This window comes from Phocoena sinus, chromosome 1 (assembly GCF_008692025.1).
Source record: "Phocoena sinus isolate mPhoSin1 chromosome 1, mPhoSin1.pri, whole genome shotgun sequence".
NCBI classification, from domain to species: Eukaryota; Metazoa; Chordata; class Mammalia; order Artiodactyla; family Phocoenidae; genus Phocoena; species Phocoena sinus.
The window spans coordinates 65,327,077-65,350,817 of NC_045763.1; the positions used below are offsets into that span (position 1 = coordinate 65,327,077).

General features: G+C 37.7%; 1 protein-coding gene across 1 annotated transcript in view; it reads left to right on the forward strand.

Moving 5' to 3' along the window:
- The window catches only part of TNNI3K (TNNI3 interacting kinase), a 290,825-nt gene that overhangs the window by 225,031 nt on the left and 42,053 nt on the right, over window positions 1–23,741 (forward strand). Inside the window, exons 22-23 of the mRNA XM_032602669.1 lie at window positions 6,620–6,679; window positions 10,358–10,527. Of these exons, the coding sequence (XP_032458560.1) occupies window positions 6,620–6,679; window positions 10,358–10,527 (230 nt within the window). The remainder of the gene's footprint in view (window positions 1–6,619; window positions 6,680–10,357; window positions 10,528–23,741) is intronic.

Genomic DNA, 23,741 nt, shown 5'->3' on the forward strand with positions numbered 1-23,741 from the left:
ATTTAAACTGAGCCGTTATAAGGAGCAAGGATATAGTGTGCAGCACAGAGAAATATGGCCATGATTTGTAATAACTTTAAATGGAGTAAAATCTATAAAAATATTGAATCACTATGTTGTACACCTAAAACTAATATAATATTTTAAATCAACTATGCTTCAACAAATATATATGTATACCCACAATAAACAAAAACACAAACTGAACTGTTAAAGCATTTGACCATAAATTCAGAGAACTCACATCCAAGGCACAGCCATTAATATAGATTATTAAAAAATTAAGTTACTTTGTAAAACACTTGATAGTTTGTTGAGCTTTTGCAAATACATTACCTTATTTAATTCTTTTAATTTGGCAATTCAATTTGAGGCTGAGAAAACTGAAGTTTAGAATGGTTAATAAACCATCCGAAGTCACATAGCTATTAAGTATTTAACACCAAGTCTCTTAACTCCAAATCCAGTGTTCTTTCTAGTATGCAGAACCTAATCTCAGGCACTGAAACATATATTTACAATGAAATTATTCTTCACAGATATAGATGCCACAGATAGAGAGGGAGAATGAAGGAGCATTAAGATCACAAGCTCTACCTAGCTTTGAATTCAGCTCTCCTATTTACTGACTATACTATCTTAGATAAATTATTTATTTTTTCTTATTTTTTCCTTTTCATATTTAAAATAGAAATAATAAATGCCTACATTACAGAGCATTATGAGTTAGATAAAATGTTCTAAGTGGTTAGTAAGTATCATAGTTTTACCATTATTTCAGGTCTCCAATGAAATATTAACACCGTTTTGGATTTAATGTTCAAAAAAAGGCCATTCATTTATAATGTATTCCCTGATTGGTTTAAAAAAAAAAACTTAAAGCAAATTATAATAAAAACCTTCTACCCATACAAAAAATAGTTTGAAAATAAAATAAAATGTAAAAAAACATAAAACTATTAATTCTGTCATTCTTTCAACAAGTATTTATTGAATTCCTTCTGTGCTCCAGGCATTGCTGAAGGCACTGGAGATAGAATAGCGAGTGATAAACTCCTGCCCTCATTGGATGGACATGCTATGAAGGGATGTAAACAATAAACAAAAAATATGAAAATATTAAGTCATCTGGTGATAAATTCTATGGAATAAGTAGGGCAAATATGGTGACAAGAAAAAACTGATAAAGTAACATTTGAACAAAGACTTGGGAAAGATGAAGGGTGCTGGTCAGTCCAGGTGGGAAGAATGGTAAATGCAAAGTCCCTGAAGGCATGTGTGCTCTCAGCCTGAGGAGGTCAGCGTGGCCTGCTACACAAGAGGAAGAGGAAGCCAGGAAATAGCAGGGGCAGGCTGTGCGTGCCTTGGAGATGAATGCAAGAGCTTTGGTTTTTTATCCATATAAGATGAGAGTAATTGGAGGCTTTTGTGAGTGGCATTACTTCATCTGTAGCACATTTTTAAATAATTATTTTGGCTACTGTGTTCATTACTATAGCTTTGTAATACAGTTTGAAATCAGGGAACATGATGCCTTCAGCTGTGTTCTTTCTCAATATTGCTTCAGCTTTTGGAGTCTTTTGTGGTTCCATAACATTTTTAGGATTGTTTGTTCTATTTCTGTGAAAAATGCCATTGGAATTTTGATGGAGATTACATTGAATCTGTAGATTGCCTTGGGTAGTTTCAACATTATTAATTCTTCCAATCCATGAGCATGGGACACCTTTCCATTTATTTGTGTCTTCTTCCACTTCTTTCCTCAATATTTTGTAGCTTTCAGTGTACAGGTCTTTCACCTCCTTGGTTAAATTTACTCCTAGGTATTTCATTCTTTTTGATGCAATTGTAAATGAGATTGTTTTCTTCATTTCTCTTTCTGATAGCTTGTTAATAGTGTACAGAAATACAACAAGATCTTTGTATATTGATTTTGTATCCCTGCAACTTTACTGAATCTTTTTATTAGTTCTAACAGTTTTTTGGTGGAGTCTTTAGGGTTTTCTATATCAACTCATCCACATACAGTGAGTTTTATTTCTTCCTTTCCAAGTTGGATGCCTTTTATTTCTTTTTTCTTGCCTAATTGCTATGACTAGGACTTCTAATACTATATTGAATGAGAGTGGGCATCCTTGTCTTATTCCTAATCTTAAAGGAAAATCTTTCAGTATTTCACTATTGAGTCTGATGGTAGCTGTGGATTGGCTACCATGTTGGGAACATACTTTTAATAGGCAAAGAATAGTAGCAGCAAAAGTAATTAGAAGGAGACTATCATAATACAAGCAAAAGATGATGGTTTAGACAAGGATGAGAGGTAGTCAGATTCTGTATAATTTTTTATTATCATGATTCAATTTAATGTAACAAATTTGAGCTCAACTAAGCTATCCTCTGCAGTGGAACATGCTAGGTATACAGGAGTAAACAGGCCTTTGCTTACCCTCAAATCATGTTCCAGCTAGTGATATAGACATGTAAATAGCTAGTTGTAACACAAGAAAGAATGAAATAAATCTAAATAATAGTGAAAAATTATTTTTCAAAATCCTTGGACACTTTATAAAGGATGTGTCTTGTGAGTTGGGCTTGAAGAGGGCAGAGGGTTTCCACAGGCAGGAATAAGAGTTAGATAATTCAGACTGAAAAAATAGTAAGAACAATGTCCTGCATTGAGCAAAAGATCTAATCTCAGTTCACTTCTTTTAGCCTACCTGGGCTGCTTAGAGTCTGCCCTATGCATATGTGGTTCAGAGGTCAGCCAGAGAATTAGGCAGAGTTTATATGTATATTCTGGGGCTCCCTCTCCCAGACCCCTTTCTTCTAGGATTTAGCCTCATTTTCTAGTGCTTACGTGTGATAAGCAGGATTCTAGGATGGCTCCCAAGATTCCTTCCACTTTTTTCCAGGAATACCACCTACGTTTGAGTTTGGACAAAACCTATGAATATGATGAGATATTACTCCCATAATTATGTTTCCTCATATGGCAAGACAAAGATTATTCTGTGTAGGTATGACCTAATCAGATGAGCCCTTTAAAAGCAAAGAATATTTCTCCAGTTGGTCACAGGGGAAAAAGTTTAGAGAAACATGCCCTTGCTGGCCAGAAAGAAAGCAAATGGCTATGTTGTGAACTGCTTATAGGAGCCATGTGGCAAGGAACTATGGGCATCCTCTAGAAGCTGAGCGTTATCCCTGAACAACAGTTGGCAAGAAAACAGGGACCTGAAGGAAATGAATTCTTCCAGTAACCAGTGAGCTTGGAAGAGGCCCCTGAGCCTCAGATGAGAATCACAGAGTGAACTAACACCATGATTTTAATCTGGTGAGGCCCTGAGCAAGGGACCCAGTTAACATGTACTAGACTCTGACCCACGGGGATAATAAATGCGTATTGATTTAAACCCTTGTGATAATTTGTTACAAAGCCATAGCTAATTCACTCTACCCTAGATGCCCTGAATTCTATCCTCGGGTTCTTCAAGCAGGCAAAACTGCAGGCTTGCCGCCATCAGAATTTTAATTGCTCTCTAAGATGCAGATGGGGCCTACCCTTAGGGAAAATGTTGTAAAAAAAAAAAGATAAGAACCTTATCCTATGCCCTTCCTTTCTTCTGTGACTCCCCTCCAAAATCTACCTGCTCCTGTTCACTCTCTGTTTCTTTCAGGTCACAGTCTTTTACATTTTATCCAGAGTTTACAGTTGTTATCTGGGGGAGGGTTGATCCAATATAAATGCAGTTTGTTCATTCAGATTCTAGATACATTTTGAAGGCAGAATGATTATGATTTGCTGGTGAATTAGAAGCAAGAGTATGACAAAGAGAGAATTCAGATATTATCCTATGGTTGGAAGCGGAAAGGATAGAGTTGCCATTTACTGAAGCAGAGAAGACTATAAATGCAAGAAGTTGCATATGTGAGTTAAGAGTTCAAGAAAGAGTACTAAGCTAGATATAGATATTTGGAACTTGTTTTTTAAAGCCATGAGACTGAATTAAATCCTCAACAAATTAAATAGAGAAGAGACCCAAAGACTGAGGCCTGGTGCAATTTAAAATTTAAAGATAAAGAGGAGAAGTGAAATCTAAAGAGAAGACTGAGAAATAGCAAGTAATAGTGAATTAAAATAATGAGAAAATAGTGACCTCAAGTCCAGTTGAAGAATGTTTCAGGGACAAAAGAATGATTATTTGCATTTAATGCTGTGCCAAGTAAGATGGATTTAGCAATGAGAAGGTAAGTCTGTATCCTTGACAAGAGCAGTTTCAGCAGAGTGTTATAGGAGAAAACCTGATTGGGATGGAGGACAGATGGAAGGAGAATAAGAGTCCGCAAATTTAGGCAACTCTTTAGAGCAATTTTGGTGAACAGAGAAATGGAGTAGTAGCTTGAGGAAGAAGTAGAGTCAAGAGTTTTATTTTGTTTTTGTTTATTTGTTTTTAAGATGAGAGAATTTATATGTCTGTATGTTGATGGGATAAAACAATAGAAAGGGAATGCTGATGATGCAAAAAATAGAAGGGAGAATTATTGTCAGAGCAATGTCCTTGAGTAGAATAGCAAGGATAAGATCTAGTACACAGTGAAGGAATTGCCCTCGGATAGAATCAGGCAAAGTTCATCTGTAGAAAAGGGAGTGAAGGCAGATGATGTGAGTTTAGATATAGGTGGGTGGTTGAAGTATTAGTGGGAACTAGAGGTTTGAGGAAAGAGGAGAAGGTGCAAAACAGCCATTTAGAGAGTGAGAGAGAGTGAGCTAGGAATACAAAATAGACTCTCTAAACAGTACTGAGGGTCCACTTCAGGTTAGAGGGTCATAATTTTGAAATAAGAGCTGTCAGGATGGATTTAATCAAGACTAGGATTTTTCCAACTGTGTACAAAATTCATGATAGGGCAAGGGAGTTGAGGCTATGTGGGATGGAGTGAATATGATTGCCAGTGTAATCTAAGCTAAATCATGGAGGAAATAAGGTGACTGGATGATGGTGAAAAGATGGTAACAGGAACAAAAAATAGGGGAGACATCGGATGATAGACAAAAAGATAGAACAATAGTAGCAAAAACATGGTTTTTAAGGCTGAATGATATATATATATATATATATATATATATACACAGGGGTTTATTGCACTATTTTCCTTTACTTCAGGGTACATTTGAAAATCTTCACAATGCAAAGCAGCGTCTTCCTAAGTGGTAAGATGGTTTATGCAGTCAAAGTTGTTGGAGTCAGAGCTCCGGACAAAGTGAGCTGGGTAGAGAGGAGGTAGAGCCCCATGGCCATCTGATGGAAACTGTGAGGATGCAGAGCACGGAGGAGTTGCAGGCGTCACTGGTAACAGGGCCTAGGGTATGAATGACCGGGGAGCTAAGTGAGCAAGGGAAGGTGGAGGATAAGAGCATTGCAGAAGAGGAGACAAAGGGCCCCAGAGGTCAGGCCACCTTAATGATTATCTGCATGGATAATAAAAGCACTGAGAGTAGTGCTAGAGAGCATGACAGTGAGCCAGATGCAAAACCTTCAGAGAAAGGAGAGGGACTCTGGGGAAAAGCTTGACAAACTGGTGGCTCTTCCAGGAGAAACCATTTGGAAGTTACAACGTCAGTGAGAAAGACACAGACCCCACCCCCACCCCCCGCTTACCCCCAGTACCATCCCCACCCACCTAGAAGTACAGGAATATGTGAGAGAAAACAGCTTCCTCTTGAGAGAGCCCTGGGGGAAGCAGTGTCCTCAGGGGAGGGCTAGATATTAAGGGAGAAATTGTTCTACTAAGAATCTAAATTAGTTGGTTACTGCACCTGAATGTTAAATTGGGCTATCCACCTCCTGGCAGTGAAAGTTTCATAAAGGGAGAAATGATAGGTTATATAACATGTCCTTAGGACCTGAAAAAAGAAGGCATATAATTTCTTCAAAAGAAACCAACTTTTTCTAAAATCCCGAGAATTTTTTCCTTAGATCCATAATCATTTATATATCTCTAGCGACTAGAACAAAGCTTGGAATATAATCAGAATACAAGAAATGTTTATTTGACCAAACTCATCTGACACGAAGGTTCATAGTGGACAATATCTTTAATGACAGTTTTTGAAGATTAAAGGCTCATCTTAACCCCTAAAGTAGGGCATAGTCATGAGGTTGCTACTGATCTTAGTTTTGAATCTGAGACGGTATTTTCAAAAATAAAGCTAATTAGAAAATCAACTGTAGCAGTTCTTTCCCTACAGACACATTGAACAGTGTATTATAAGGCACTGAGATAGTTAATAGTTTTTAGTGTTCACTTTTATTGTTTGATTTTGAAGAGGCAAACCTGCCGCGTTAAAGCACACAAAGCTAATTAAAGCTTTTCCACTATTTCATTATCTGAATGTAGTTGCAAATTCTGACTTAAAACTCTTATCAGAGGGAGACTCAACATCCCTCCATGAACAGCAAGTGAACATTCAATTAACACTTCAATACAAGTGTATTTTAAATAAAAATCTACTTTATTGTTAATCTCATTCTTTGCACATGCAAATATCCAATTTTAAAATCCAAAGATAGCTGCATCCCTTTTATTCTTTGGGGAAAAGAAGTCTTTTCTTTATTTACAGGGAAGACCTGAATTTTCTGAAGTTGTTACCAAGTTAGAAGAGTGTCTCTGCAACACTGAGGTAAGAACTTATGGCTTCTGAAATATGTCCATTACAAAGGCTTGAATATCTCATGACGTTGGGGAATGTAGTTAAGGTGGTGCTTGTGAAAAGAAAGTGTGTGTCCATAACTCCATTCATATTTTCACCCTGTCAGTTAAGTTCTTAGGGTGGAGGAGAATTGACTGCATCTGTAGGGCAAAGGCAAATTCAGAGTGAATTGGGGCCCTTCCAACAAATAATCAGGCAAGCAAATGGACATGGGTATGCATAGCTTAAAAAATTGATATGTAAAACTTTAAAAATAACAAATGAGTTAGAAGGTAATTATGTAAATCATTACTTTCTATACAAAATTTCTTACAAACAACGAAATGTAAGCTAAAACATTAAACCATTGTCCATTTATGTTCAATAAGAACCGGAAAAATTATTACTAAAATTAGCACATAAATTAATTGGGAGGCATTGCTTTTATACCACACATATTTTACATAAAGTGATGTGTGTTGGTAATGAGACTAATGGAATTTTCTTTCCTTAATATCAAGGAGCTGTTTGCTTTAATTTTCTCTATAATTGCCTTAATTTTCTATACACCTGTTCAGGAGATAGCATTTGAAAATAGGCAAAGGAACTGAAACATGAACACTAATTCAAAAATAATAACATATTCCCAAATGCAAGTGAGTGCTACAGGAGAGAGGGATGGACATCATACATACAGGCTTGTTAGACCCAAACGGTCTACGAGGGATTCCAACTCGCCCAAGAACCGCCAAGAGTCGAGAGCCGCTGCAACACGCAAGAGGTTTATTAGGAGCCGATGCACCGGGGTTCCCTGAACCTCACGCAGGAGGCCAATGAGGAACCCCTAAAAGCGGAATCACATACTTTTTATAGGTTTATTTACTCATAGGGCGGGTATATTCTCACAATGATTGGGTAAATGTGACTTTTGAATTCATTGGCTTAGGAACTTTTGCCCCACCTTCTGGGCGTTACAGTTGTTTGTTCATTGTGGCAGTTAGGGCGTGTACCTGTTACGGGCAACTGGAAAATTACCCGCTGGCTGGAAAGTCCCGGTCAACTGAAAAACTCCAAGAATTGGTTTCGATAGGGAGAAGAATTGGTTTCGATAGGGAGAAGGAGTGGCGCTAGAGGTTGGTTTACGGGAACAAGTGAGGGGGTGGAAAGTCCCTAAAGGCCCCACAGGCTCATGTATAAACGAGTGTATGGAGGGGCAAAAATGGGGAAAAACAGCATCAACCTGAGATTGCACAACTAAATCCCAAAGTGGAACCATCCAAGGAAAGTTTTCTTTCCTTAAAATCTTAACAAAGAGTGACTGGAACCTAATCTTTTTTTTTTTTTAATATTTATTTATTTGGTTGTGCTGGGTCTTATTTCTGGCAGGCGGGATCCTTAGTTGCAGCTCGTGGGCTCTTTAGTTGTGGCATGCAAACTCTTGGTTGTGGCATGCATGTGGGATCTAGTTCCCTGGCCAGGGATCGAACCTGGGGCCCCTGCACTGGGAGCACAGAGTCTTAACCACTGCACCACCAGGGAATTCCCTGGAACCTAATCTTTCGGAAAAGTGTTCCAGGTCTGCGATTACTGCCTAAAGTGAGTGGCTCTGTCTCATGAATCTTTACTGGAACTTACAAAGAGGAAGCTTTACTCTTTAAACATAAAATTTCCTTTCCCTTCTCTTCAGTCCTGAAACAAACGAGGTGGAGAGAAGTAGAAGTATATTTGGTGGGACTACAGTAGCCCCTACTAACAAGAGCATCTGCCAGAGGCTTGGGATGTTGAGAGATGCTTTTCAGGCTTGAGTTCCAAGTATCTTCTCACTCTGAACCTTTGTGTTTGACAGAGCAAGGCTGTGCCAAGCCTGGAATATATCCAGTTAGATCAGAGAGAGAATTCCAGAAACAGGGACAATGGTAGGATCTGCTAAGCTAGCTAGTCTTGTTATATTGACTAAGCCTCTTAGCACAATCTCCTCTAGTGGAAAAGACGAATAACTATGGGCTATATGCAAAGAGAATTTGCTGAACTGCATTGCACTAATTAATGAACTAGAATCATCTTTAAGGATCTTAACTTGTGTAGCTCCATTAAGGCTCTATCCTCTCTACTCTTCAACTTTTTAGTCAGTGGTTAAGATCAAGGTGAGGAAGGCTCTGCTCATCACATTTGTAGATATAGTAAAGTTGAGAGAGACAACAAATATTTGAAAGCAGGAAAAGTAGTAGGACATGTCTAAGAAATAATTTAATAGGAATAAATATATCATCATACACCAGAGTCAAAGAAACAATAGTAAAAGAATCAAATGTTGGAGATATGGTTTAGGAGCATCATGAAGGTTAGTGGATAATAAGCTTTTGGGGAGTTAGAATATGAAGTATCTGTCTTGCATCTGAATAAAGAATGTGATCATTCCTCTCTCTCCTGAGATGGCCAAACAAAATAGTTCCCAGTTATGTCCTTTTAAAGGGATAATTAAAACTGGAACACAAATTTTAGGGAATAGAGATCAGAGTGGCGAATGGATTGAAAATCCTGTATGTGAGAGCCAATTAGAGGAACCAGGGATGCTTATCCCAGAGAAGACAAATCTAGGATGAGTCAACAGCTGTTTTTAAACATCTGAAGAACTGTCATATAAGAAAGGGAATGACCTAGTTCTCTGTGGGCCAACAGATGGAAATGAAGTACAATAATAGAACTGGTTAATTGTGAGGAAGAACTTTCCATTGGTCGGAGCTGTCCTAACATAAATGAATGGATCTGGAGACAGTGAGTTCCCCATCACTGGAGGTTCCCCATCAGATTGCATAGCTGACTTGAAAAGGATGCATAAAAGAGATTAAATCATTGAAGGGTTTGAAGCTTCATTTCAATACTGACATCACATGATTCTCGGAGCTTTACTTAGAAATGTCTTGGCTACTGTGAAGAGTTTAGAATTTATATATATTATTTTTTTAAAACCAAAGTCTGCTCTCTACATGTCTTATGAAATTATAATGTCAAAGCACTAATATTCTCAGTCGTGTTACGTAGAGTGCATAAGTAACAAGGGTGTCAAAAGTTCAAGAAAACTTCTTTCTTATCTTTCCTCTTCTCTTTCTCATTTTCTTCCCTCACACTCTTCTATTTTCTAACTATACTTAACTATTTGTAAATATTTTTTATAATTCTCTTACAACAACTCTATTTAGTCCTCATGCTTGCTGGACATTAAAGCAGCCTTCATTTTATAAAATGGATGTATTTTTGGGAAAGTGTGTAAATCCATTTATGTAAAGGGAATAATTTTATGTAAAGGGAATAATTGTAAGCTCCAATTTAAAGGAAGTCTGCCATGAACCTCATTACCATAGTGAAAAATGTAGAGAATCTTTTAACCATTATATAATAATGTTCTATTTTATGAATCTGATTTGAGCCTACTGTGTTTTGTTAAAGACAAGCATAAGTTTTATGGGCCAGCTCTTATCACAGAACTGGGTCAAAAAAAGCTAGCCAGGTGTTGCCATCAGAGGCTGAAAGGAAAAGCAAGCTGAGATGAATAGAAATTAAAATATGAGAAATCCTCGAATGGAAAGTTAAAATAAATCTACATTCTATACTATGATGTTAAGCCTGTTGGATTTATTAATTGATTGAAATTGCCCCTCCTTCACTCAGCTGATGTCTCCTGCATCAAGTAACAGCAGTGGGTCTCTCTCACCTTCCTCTTCTTCTGATTGTCTGCTGAGCCGCGGAGGGCCTGGCCGGAGCCACGTGGCAGCTTTACGGAGTCGTTTTGAATTGGAATATGCTCTAAATGCAAGGTCCTATGCTGCCTGGTCCCAAAGGTAAGTGGTAGTTGACAGTTACACAGTCAAGTCAGATTCCAGAATTTCATCAAGATAATCACCTGATTTGCTTAGTATCAACAAGGAACTTACCACCCCTGTGGCAAACTTTGAAAGGGAAGTTTTGAACCTATTTTTCTTCTAATATTTTGACCAAAAAATTAGAAATTTTGTTGTCTGTTAGTCTAGGTTCTCTAAGCTTCGGGTTAACTCTTGCTTAGGCAAGAATTGTCTAACTACAGCAAGAACTGTCTAGCTACAGCAACAATAGGAATTTATTTAAAGTATTCTGGGAGTTTCTTATGGAATTTAAGGAAGAATTTCTTGTGTGGGAATCAAGAAGCAACTCTGAAGGTCTGAGCACCAAAAGTTCAGTGTTCTGAGAATTACCTTATGACCCAGCAATTCCACCTCTAGGTATATTTCCAAAAGAATTGAAAATAGATACTCAACAAATACCTGTACTCAAATGTTTATAGCAGCACTATTCACAATAGCCAAAAGGTGGGGGAAAAAAATATCCATCAACAGATGAATAGATAAAAAATGTGGTATCCATACAATAGAATATTATTCAGCCGTAACAGGAATGATGTACTGATGCATGCTACAGCATGGATGAACCCTGAAAACATGCTAAATGAAGGAAGCCAGGGACAAAAATCACATATTGTATGATCCTATTTATATGAATATCCAGAATAGGTGTACTAGTCAGTTTGGGTAGCTATAACAAAATACCATAGATTGGATGATTTAAACAACAGAAATTTCTCACCATGGAGGCTGGAATCTGACATCAGTGTGCCAGCATGTTTGGGTTCTAGTGGGACTTTCAAATTTTCCTGGTTTACAGATGGCCACCTTCTCACTGTACCCTCACATGGCAGAGAGAGCTCTGGAGTCTTTTTATCTTTTGATAAGGGCACAAATTCTGTCAGATCAAGGGCTTCATTCTTCTGACCTCATTTAACCTTAATCACAACCTTAAAGGCCCTATTTCCAATACAGTCACCTACGGGGTTAGGGCCCCAACATATGAATTTGGAGGGAGGGGCGGACACAATTCCGTCAATAGCAATAGGTAAACCCATAAAAACAAAAAAGTAGATTGGTGGCCCCAGGGTCTGGGTTGGGGAGGAGGAAATTGAGAGTAACTGCTTAATGGATATGGGATTTTATTTTGGGGGGATGAAAATATTTTGGAATTAGATAGAGGTGGTGGTTACAAAACATTGTGAATATACTAAATGCCACTGAATTTTTCACTTTAAAATGATTGATTTTATATGATGTGAACTTTACCTCAAGGAAAAACAAAAGCCACAAAAAAAAGTTTAAGCAAAGGGGCAAGTCAGAAAAAGAGGAAAAAAGAGTTCAGCTTTCTTCCATAGCAAACTGTGCCATTTACACGCCCCAATCCCCAATACACAGTCTCCTGCATCCTACGACATTCCTTGAGCAAGTCGCATAGCTGAGTCCAACATCGATAGGGAGAGAAGATATACTCAGCCTCTAGTGGGAGGTCCTACAGAGTCATATGGCAAAGGGCATAAATACAAAAAGCATAACGAAGTAGGAATAAGTACAGTCTGCCATGCGAGAAAATATGATTGGTCCCTTTGGATTATATGGCCACCTCTGGTCTAAACAAATGTGGTTGGAGTGAAGGTGGGGTCATATTTCATGTATGTAAACCTGGTCGCCAATGGCCTGATCTGGTTGGAGAACAATAAAGGCAGGCACTGTGAGCTCCATGGATACCCTACAAAGTGCATACTGCAACTCCTGGAAAATCAGAAAAGACTGGCTTAAAATCTCTGTCCTTCCACATGTGCTCCAGAGCATTTGTACATGAGCCATTACACATGTGCACTTATACACACACATGCACATATACACATTCACACATTCTGTCATCAGAGTCAACATTTTTATCCTGAAGTTGAGGAAAGATTATCTGGATTTAGCAAGGATCCTATACCATCTACAAATTGCTACTGTTGCCTTTTTAGCCATAGTTATTATATTCCTGGTCTGACAAAAGAGTTGCAGCTGCAGCTATGAAGAGATGAGAACCTGAATCATGAACTTTAATCTATGGAATGTCATAAAGTTAAGTATCAGCAGGCTTGATAGATAACAAGGCAAACTGAACACAACTCTTTATTGGACTCCAGTCTCTCACATAATTTCATAAGGGGCTCATAGGCCAAGATTAGATTAGGTTCAGTCACAACATCATCTTCAATTCCATCTGCTCTTCTTCTTCTTTACTTGTGGTTTTAAAATTAATTATCTGAAGAGACAGATTTTGGTATTTCCAAAGCATAGTCACCCAAGCTTTGTCCACTTGAGGCAGAGGTTAAGAGGATGAGTTGTGGAGTCGGATCTGAGGTTCAGTCTTGGCTTTACCACTTAAGAGCTCAGTGACCTTGGGCAAGTTACCTACATCTTATATGTAATATACAGATAGTAATACTAGCTCTTAGGATTGTTACTGGGAGAGGCAGTATTGTCACAAGAGTGACTGAGTGAAAAATGCCAACAGACCCAAGCAGAGGGTGCAAGTTCCCATAATGTAAGTAAGTCACACAACTTATAATACATAGACAGCTACCCAGATGGGAGGCACAGCAGCACACCCAACTGGATGAGTTGGGGGTGGAGGGAACACAGCTGCTCTGGCCTTCAAGAACCCGGAAGAAGGTACACCACTACTCCTAAAACTGCCCAGACAGGGTGGGAAAAAATCATCAGGTGTTTTGAGACGCTCCCTTTGATATTCTCACATGGTTTTTTATACCTCCCTGGCCCTTCGGGACAGTTATGGAACCCTGATAAGTACTTGTCTGTCTACTTGGTACAAATTTCTCTTAACAGCCTAGCACACCCTGAGTATTTGTTGTGAGGGTGCATTGAAGGTCAGTTTGTAGTTGTATCACTCCTCTAGTAAGGTCAATCTTTGGACTGCTTGAAATCAACTCCAGAAATAAGTAAAGCATTTAGCTAAGTTGTAAGATGCACCATGTCTGTTTTATTCATATCTGTAACCCTAGTAGCTAGCAGTGTAATTGGAATGAAGTCAATATGTAACAAATATTTGTTCTGAGGATAAAAAATTGGATAAATTGGCTCAATAATTTGTAATTATTATTATTTTGGAGCATAATCAGTCAATAAGCTTTAATTATTTTCTCTATTCTTTCCTTTTAAATAGCTATCACTACTGCATTTCTACTGCATGCCAGGCACTATTTTAGACACTTTGAATACTCATTTAAGTAAACCTTAGAAGTTAGGTATTCCAATTTTTATAGATAAGGAAACTGAGGCTCAGAAAGGGTAAGTAACTTTATTAAGTTTATTGAAGCAGAATTGGAGTCCTCACGCAGGACTCTTCCTATGCTTTCTGAATTTCTCTGGCACAGGAGGGGTCACTTTTCAGAAGTTTGATATATTTTGCCAATACTTGTATTTGCTGGACTTCTTCCAATGTCTTCTGGAAGTTGGTCAGGGAAAGAATTCAATGACTCCTCCCAAGCCTGCCTTTTCAGCATGTGTATAGGAAAGAGCAAATGAGACCAGAGATCAATAGGTTCTTAAAGTCAAAGAATCCAAGGATCCAGCAGGGTCGTGAGTTTAACAACCTGGAATTCAGCCGGCTCTTTGGCTGCACATTAAGTATCACCTGGGGAACTTTAACAAGTACCAGTGTCCAGGACCAATTAAACCAAAATCCATGGGGATGGCATCCAGACTTCAGGAGCTTTTAAAGTTTTCCAGGTGAGCCCAATATACATCCAAGCATGAGAAGCATGCTGAAAGAGAATACTACAATCTAACCTTCCAGTCAATCTGATGCAACTGATGGGATAAACAAAAGAGGACCGTGAGTGCCAAGGTGAAACAGCAGCTGTGACAAAAGGCGACCATTCTGAAGGCTGATTACCTGTGTGGTCTCTCCCAAAAGTCCTTGCAAGGTGCTAGCAACCTCTGATCTAAGAGGCTTTCTAACTAACTCGTTACAATCACACAAGGTGTAATTTTTAGCCCAGCATTATTTTTTCTTAAATAGCAGCAAGATATGGCCTGTAGTCCTCACCCAAAATGTTCCCAATTTTAGGTCTCGGAGCCCTCAACAATGTCTTAAAAATAGTGCATTTATTTTTTCAATTTTGGGGTTATGAAAGTTACAGCCTGTAATTTTGTAATTCTTGATTTGGCGGGGGTTTTGGTTTCTATTTCCACATTTGTTTTTAATTATTATTTTCCTTTATAAAATAAATATCAAGGTGGGAAACTGTGTCAGATATCTTCTCCAAAGGTAATACACATTTGTTAATTCCTGCTGCAACCCCAAACTGATGAAATCTGAGTTTGGGGAAGGCACTCCTGAAGTTCTGCCTCTTTTAAAATACTTTGTGTCTTTAGATATATTTGGAAAACTAAGCATGTGGCACTTGCTCCTCCCACAGGGTATGAAATCTCCCATCTTGTACATGGATTACATCATGTAAATTTAGAAATGACAAAGTGATACACAACCTTTCAGATGTGAAAACCAATTAGTGTTTATGTGGGGCTGGGCTCTGAGAATAGAACGCTATGACCTAGTTAGCTGTCCAGGAGAAGAGAGCAGAGATCCAGAGATTGGAACTGTGAAACAGATTGATTTGGAATTAATTTTTCACATTACAAAAGGGTCCATGAAAGGGTTCCTTTAAATAGAAAGCTTGCCTAGTGCACTTAGAATGCAATTCAACTTATAAAAGTTGAATATGTTATCAAATTTTAACTTACACATAGTTTTTCCAGAATGCAGCAACTGTGTAAGATGATAGCACCATGAAACCAATGCTCCTAGGAGGAATGAAAAAAGGAGCGGTGAGGGGCTTGTGTCCACTCGCTTCTGTGGAGCAGGATGGTTTATCCAGTTTCAGCCATAGTGTGGTGTCTCTTCACCACCGAAGGGCAAATACTCCCCTTTTTAGTCTACTACCTCTCCTCCATGCTTCTTTGTATTGAAACTTCCCTCAGGCTCCTTAAATACTCACTTTTCTTCCAATCCCTTCTTCATTCCCAATTTATTTCTCTTGCCAGCTCACCACAATCAGCAGTTTCAACCCATGGCTCTAACTCTCTGTCTCTCTCTTGCTCTCTGTGTCACACACACACACACACACACACACAGTTAGCCCCCAGTCCATATGTCCAAACTTGGCTGCTCTGCTTTCTTTGTCATGTCTTTAAATTCTCTCCCTCGAGTCCCAGCTTCCCCATGCCATAATCCATTTAACCCTCTACTGCCAGCGTAATCTTCCTTCTGTAGACCTCCAATTATATCACTACCCTACTTTAAAACTACCAATAATTCCACATTGCCTCTAAAATTAAGTGACGTTATGTCATCCAGAATCCAAAATGACCAGTGAAACACATTTCCAGTTTTACCCTGCAGTGAACATCAGATGTTCCAGTGGTTCTAGACATTGATGCCGTCACTTCTCTTCTCAAAAAATTCTCTAGGGTTTTGGGAACTGTAAGACATATTTTTTGGTATTTTGGAATTTTTGGTATTTCCCAGTGACAAGGGAGGTGTCACTGATATTTAGTGAGGGGGGGCAGAGTGTTGACTTTCCTACAATGTTTTGGACAATCCCACAGAATAAAGAATTCTCCTGCACAGAATAGCAATAGCATCCCTGGTGACACACACTATAGACAAACTAGAAGTTCTACTATTTCCCATACACACCCCATGTTTAATTTACTGTCAACCTATTCCTAGATCCTATTTTTTAACCTCAACAGTCCTGCCCAATCTTATCAAAATATTAATCAGCCTTCAGTAATATCTAGTCAGTTTGATCACTATGTCATGAAAGAGCCTTTTCTGGGACTAACTCCTCCTCAGTTATGCCTTACCAAAGGCCACGGTAGTTTGTGCCACTTTATACATTTGTGTTATTTTGTCTTTTATTATGATCATTTATTTTTAATTCCCCATTAGCTCATAAATACTTTAAGGGAAGAAATTTTCTTTTGTGTTTTTTTTTCTGGTGCCTACAATATCTCATTTATAACTGAACTGTAAGTGGTGAATATTAAATATTTTTATCTATAATAAATTAGAGGAATCATTAGTTGGGCTATGAATACCATGCTTTGTATTTCTGAAATTTGAGTAAAACTGTGGTGCTCAGAATTTTGACCCTTACTTTCCGGTCAAGTTCAAATTTTTTTTGTCCAAAAATAATGAGCAACCAGTTAATTCAAACTTCTTTCCATCCCACCCCCTCACTATTAGGGCATTAAATGTCTGCTTACTTCTTTGTAATAAACAAACGGATAGAATTTGGGTGCTGGAAACGTGTGACAAAAGAAGGCACTGACACATTCATTCCCAGTGTGTTTTAAAAGGGGAGTTTGCTTTGAGTTGAGGTAGTTGAGAAAGGTTTCACTGAAGAGAGAGATGATGGAAATATAGTTCAGGTATAAAGCGAACAGGATGAACAAACATGAAATAACGACCATGAACTTTCTTTTCCTCCTTTTTAAAAAGAATAGTCATCCCTTTCTCAGTGATCTATAAAAGAAGTTCTTTCACATATCAAGGATCTACATTTAGATAGGTCTGTTTTCAGTTTTTCTATTCTGTTCCATTGGGACATTTGTTTATCCCTGTGTCAGTTGTATACGATTTTAATTACAATAGCATTATTAAACTCTTGATTTCTGGTAGGGCACAGCCCATCTTGACTATTCTTGATTATTCTTGACTTTTTTTCTTCCATATAAATTTTATAATCAGCTTGCATTTTTTCACAAAAACATAAGATTTTGATTATAGGTATTTTAAACCTATAGATCAATATGGGAAGATGTGACATCTTTATGATATTGAGTGTCCCTTTCCATGAACATAGTACTTTTTGTACTTATTTAGATGTTCTTTAACATCTTTTAGTTAGGTTTTATAATCTTCTCTGCAAGGTTCTTATACCTTTTGTCATGTTGATTGTTACATTCATTGTGATTTCTGAAATAATTTGAATTCATTGCTACCATATTATTTTATTCTCTCTGGGTTTTTTCTCACTCTGTCCTTTGCCTGTTTTCCTTTGGATTATTTGAATAGGCACTCTGGTTTTCTGTTCCTTAGTGGGTACCTTAGAAACTTTAACATATTAAACTTAATAAATTTTATATTAATATACTTGTCCTACTCCCAAATAAAAGAGAGATTTTAGAGCATTTTAGTTTCATTCATTCCCTCCCAAATTATATAATTCTATCCATTATTTTATTTTATTATGATTTTTCTAATTCCACAGCTTGGATATTATTTTAATGTTTTACACAGCTATGGTTTATTTAGACTTAAATAACGCAAGCTCAGTAGTTATGGTGCACAGACTTAGTTGCTCCGCGGCATGTGGGATCTTTCCAGACCAGGGCTTGAACCCATGTCCCCTGCATTGACAGGTGGATTCTTAACCACTGCGCCACCAGGGAAGCCCTCTGTTCTCTATTTTATGGCCCCATAATGGGAGCTATGTAACCAAGTTTGGAAAAGCTATGGGATCTCTCACGAAGCTACATAAAAACAGAGGGATTTTAAAAGCTGCTGAGATGTTTGATGTCAGAAGAGGCTACCCAGGTAAAAGGCCAAAAAGAAGAGCCTTCCTTCACAAGAGCATTAGTTCATGAACACATTTGTCCCCTTAGGTAACTCTCACCTGAGATTCTCTTATCTTACTATTGAACGGAAAAGGAGTTTTCCATTCTGAAAACACCTTTATTTTCCCTCTTTCTTGAGGTATATTTTAGTGGATATGGGATTTAAGGTGTTTAATTATTTTCCCCTGAAACTTTAACGTGCTTTTCCATATCTTTGTTGTTGTTGCTGCTGTTAAAATATTATCTGTGAATCTAATTGTCATTTATTTTATTTTTAATCTGCCCTTTCTAATTGTTGTTAGAATTTCTCTTTGTTTTTTGTATTGTACAGTTTAACTATGTTGTATACAGGTTTGGATTTATTTTTATTTATCTTGCTTTGAATTTATTAGATGTCCAGAATCTGAAGATTGATATCTTTCATAAATTCTGGAAAATTCTCAGTCACTACCTCTTCTAATATGTCTTTACCCCATCTTCTCTCTTTATGGACTTCTAATTAGATGTATTTTAGATCTTCTCACTCTATTTTCCACATTTCTCAATCTTTTTTAAAAAATTTTCCACCCTTTACTTTCTCTATGCTGCTTTCTGGTAATTTCTTCAAATCTATCCAGTACACTTGGTAGCTGGATCTAATATGCTGCTCTCTTCATTGCATTTCTAATTCAATTCATTTCTAATATCTATTCCAATTCTAGAAATTGTATAGCTTTTGCAATTTGACTAGACTCTTTTGAAAATCTGTTTCTTCTACACACTTCTAAATTATTTCTTCTTTTCATACACATTTATTTTAGATTCTATTAATATACCTGAATATCTGCTATTTCTCTATATGAAGTTTTTGGATATAATTATGTAGTTCATTGTTCCTGATAATTCTTACTCCTTGTTTTAAAATGTATTTAGAAATTTTTGTTTCTATTGTAGCTCATATTCCTTGGAACTTTATCGCTGGCAATTTTTTGACCTTTGTTTGGTGTAAGTTACTTCACAGATGATTTGCTTTTGCTCTTTCTGATTATCTGGGGACACTAACCCACCAAACCACTTAAAAACTTCAACTTGGAGTTTTCCGTAAAACACATGTAGTGATATTTTTGTTTTAAAACTTGCATGTGAATGGGCTTGTGGATCGGACCTCTCAGGGCAAATATTTCATTTTTTCATTTTTCTCAGTTTATCTGGAGCCAAGGATGACATAGAGCAATTATCCTCTGTATCTTCCTATGTAGAATGGATGTTATTATTCCTGGCTCACCCAATCTTGGTGTTGTCCTTCAAAGATTTTAGCTTTATACAGGTGTTTATTAACTGACCTCCCACCTGGCATGGGCCCATGCTATTTCTCCCATGTAGTCCAATAAAATTCAAGCTTTAGGCCCACAAGAATCAGTAGAATAGCTTCTTCATGGCACTTACATCTGCCTGGAAGTATACTTTTAGCCAACCACTTACTTTTTTATTGGTATCTACACTAAATTGTAAACATCATGAGAGCATGAATATCTCTCCTTTTTGATTCTGTGTCTCCAGTACTTAGAATAGGGTCTAATAGTTGCTAAATACCTACTTGTGGAATGAATGAATGATCATGATAGGCCTCACAACATGATTCCATTTAATCCTCACAACGATCTTATGAAGTAGGCCTCCTGGTTTCCATTTTTCAGTTTGTTTTACAACTGAGACTCCAACGATTTAAGTAATTTTAATGAAACTGTATAGTGGAAAAATGGTAATTAATAGTTGAATCTGGGCCTATCTGGTGGTGTTTCCATGACACCATGCTGCCTCTGGAGACTATGCTTGGCCAACATGTTTGAACTGTCTTTAAGAAGCAGAAACTTCTAACCTCTGGTTTGGGCTTTGAGGATAATCAGCAGGGAGCTATCCAGAGTACTGAACAACCTGCCTCGAAAACTCTTCCAGCTTCAATGGAACGTAGCTCATTCTCAGTCTATGGCCAGTACAGCCTTTGATTGAAGGAAAAATTTCCCTTCTCACTCTGATACTAGCCACTTTACCTCAGCTTATGCCTGCTCATAACAGATCTTTATAATCAGCTGCCTGCACTGATACACACCTAACCTGGACAAAACAAATTCCATATCTGCTGCCTCATTCACGAGCAGACCGTGGCCTAACCCTGTCCTCTCTCTCTTCTTTAATCATGTCTCTGGAAACCAGCCTTATTCCCTGGCCACATTTCTAGAAGCAGCAAAAACTAATCAGAACATATAAAAACATAAACTCCTTCCTTCTAAATATTTGGGGACCAGTTTTGAACATTAGTATGATTTCTTTATTGAATTAAGTACATTGTAAAACCAGACATTTTTTTCTCATTAAATGTACTCTCTACTATAGTAGTCAATTGAATTCACTGTATTAAAAACAAAAAAAGAATCTTTTAGCTGATATTTTTGTTCAACAAAATAAAACCTATCCAGTGATGAAGGTTTCATGAGTTTTTCAGTCCTGGAAATGAAGACAAACACTGCCCTTTAACTCATAAACACAATGAAGGCCCAGAATCTTTTAGCTGATTCTACATAGAAATAATTTTAAGATCTATAAATTTAAGAAAATAATAAAAAGCATCTTTGGCTTTCTGAACTCTTTTTTACTTGTTAAACGTTGTTGATTTAAAATATCACATCTAGTGTTTACAAAAGAGCTCAGTGTGTATCAGAGCATCACATTAATACCTAATCCTCAATTCAGCAATGTATTTTGAGCTTGTAGAGAGTGGTCTAACTCACTTAAGTTCTATGGGCCTTGTTCACATTGTTTGTATAGTGAGGAGAGTAAGACATTGCTTGCCTAATCAAGGGAGAAGACTTTTTTTCTCAGTACAGTTATCACCTCTGGGATGTGTAATTTTTGTGACACTCACTTTCTGAAGGTCAGTAATCAAGCTCATTAAGGGTCTGTGCTGGAAAAATATAAAAGTCAAAGGAGAGCAGCTGGAGTCTAAGCAAGTGGCATGATGCCTGTCATTTGCCTTTTATCTCTTTCTTTTTAAGCTCAAATCTGTCCCTAAATTTTTTCTAATTAACAAAAGCAGAAAATTTCTTAATGTCATGGGGTATGGGGTTGAGAGAGATAATACATAGCTACACATGTTGTGTGAGGGTGTGAAAGTACTTCTTATACCTCTTCATTATGTGCTTGAATGTCATCTAATAAGGAGGGAAAATTAAAGAAAGTGGAGGAAGTTAAAACTATTTCCATAAAGGTTAAAAAATAAGCATATCCATCTATTTATATTTATACAAAACCTCTTCACCACAGCCCTAGGTACCATACTCAGAAAGCACTGTAGTGAAATAAGAAAACAATTCCCAGAGGCACACAGACACACAAAAAGTGAAAGGAAGACAGAAGACTGTAAATTGATTGCTGGTGCTCTCTGCATCTCATGTTGCTGATATCCTACAAATCATCAAAATTGGAACTAGTCTGTTCTGAAATGCAATAGGGCTCAACGTAAGAACTTCCTTCCAGCTAATGTGGACCTACAGCAGTTGTGTCAGTAGCTCTTTTCTAGTTGCCTTGCTCTCTAGCGCCACCTAGCAATCAGTTGACAAAGCGCGGGTGAGGCCTTCGGCCCTCTGACTGCTGTACTGAGGAGAGAGCCTTAGAGATTTCACTGAACAGAGGCATTCAGCCTTAAAGTTAGGAGCAGGTGAAAAATGTCGATTCTTTCCTTCAGTTCCTTGACTTTAAAACCACCCTTAGTTTGAAACAGCCTTTCTCCATGAAAAATGTAAAAGAAAGAACATCAAACAAAATATTCTGTTCAAAAGAGAAAGTGATGAAAAATAGGAAATTAATAAAAGTGAAGATATGAGAAGAGCCCTACATGTGTAAAATTGACACCTTTTTTATAAGCTTCAAGGACCTGATTTATTGTCAAGCAAAAAAGATTTGCATGAAAAGAGTGAGCAAGTGACATATGTAGGTTACTACATAGGCACTTGAGAGAGGGAAAGATGCAGCTCTTACCGTGGCTGATGCTGTAATCTCGGGTTCTTTTCTATCCTTCAGCAGTGCTTGTTAGCAACCTAAAATGGGCCCCCTCAAAATCCAAAGGGTGAGCCAGAGTGCATTTCCCTCTTCAAGCATTTTGTAATACTAATTAACTAATTCCCAGCCACAGGAAGGGAACCTGCAAAGATTCGCCCAAGGCAAACTGCTAACTAAATGGTGACAGATTTCTCAGTTTTCAATTAGGTGAAATGACATATTGGGACAAGGAATAGCCTGACTTTCTAATGATAAGAGTTTTATGAGTTATTCATTCCTGGAAACGAAGAGAAACTCTTGTCCTTTCTCCATTCATAACCAAAACAAGGGCCCAGACCCACTCTTGCCTTCATCAGAGCACACAGATCCTGCTTTTGGCGGTGATGGTTGTGTACGACTGATAGTAAAAGACCTGGTCCAAAAAATCTGCTTTTGAGACTGCTGCTGCTCTACTGAAATGTCTGACAGGACACAGCACGGGGACCAAAGAGAACAACTGGCCTAATTAAATCTGTACAGGCAGCCCTGTGCACTGTTTAGCAGCTCTGACTCCAGCTCGGGCCCCGCCCTGCTCCCTCCTGACTCCAGTGTTTGTGCTTCGAATCTCTTGCTAGCATGGCAACTGTTGCCATGTTTGCAGTAATAAGAAGTGGGTGATGCTGGTGTCTCTGTAATGCTTCAGATATAAGAGCAGAGATTTCTAAATAGATTTCTGAAGAAGCTCTTACAGTGGCACTGCACAGTTTAACAGGTTTAATTCCTCATAGATTTTTTTTCTTCTTTTCACCTTTACCATCTTCCAGGTAGACTGAATCTAACCCTCATACAATGCAAAAACTGCAACATCCTTCTTTTGCTTGCCAGTATTTGAAACAGGAAATTTCTCATTAGAGAAGACACTTCACAAATCATTGTTTCTTATTATCTCCTTGAAAACCATGAGATTGAGTTTTTCTTAGTATTTAGGTAAGCAGTTAAGACAGCCTGAATAAATCATGAACCCAGGGAAAAAAGGTATTAACCAAAGTGGAATGAAAAACATCTATCATTAATATTTTTGATATTGTCTGAGCATTTTCTATTAATGAGCAGGTGTTTTAAAGGCCTCAATTGCAAAAAAAAAAAATACCAAGAATGCACTAATGGAATATGTTTATTACCTTTTTAATCCTTTTCCAAAGAGACAGCAAAAAAAAAAAAATTAAATCCTCTATATTTGGCATTAATCAGGGACCTATTTGCCAACCAGCGTTAATGGCCCCCCTGCACGTCACTGGATGCCAATACAGCCTAGGACCTAGGAGACAGATGTCAGAGATGAAGCCATGTGCACTGATGACAATGTTAACCTGGTCAAAAAAGCAAGAGAAGACACATTGCGTGTTTTGATCACTTACTGTGTTCCAGACACTATTACACATTTTTTTGTATGCCAGTCAGATCATTGACTTATCACAACTCTTCTACAAGTTAGGAGTTATTTATCAGTATTCTAC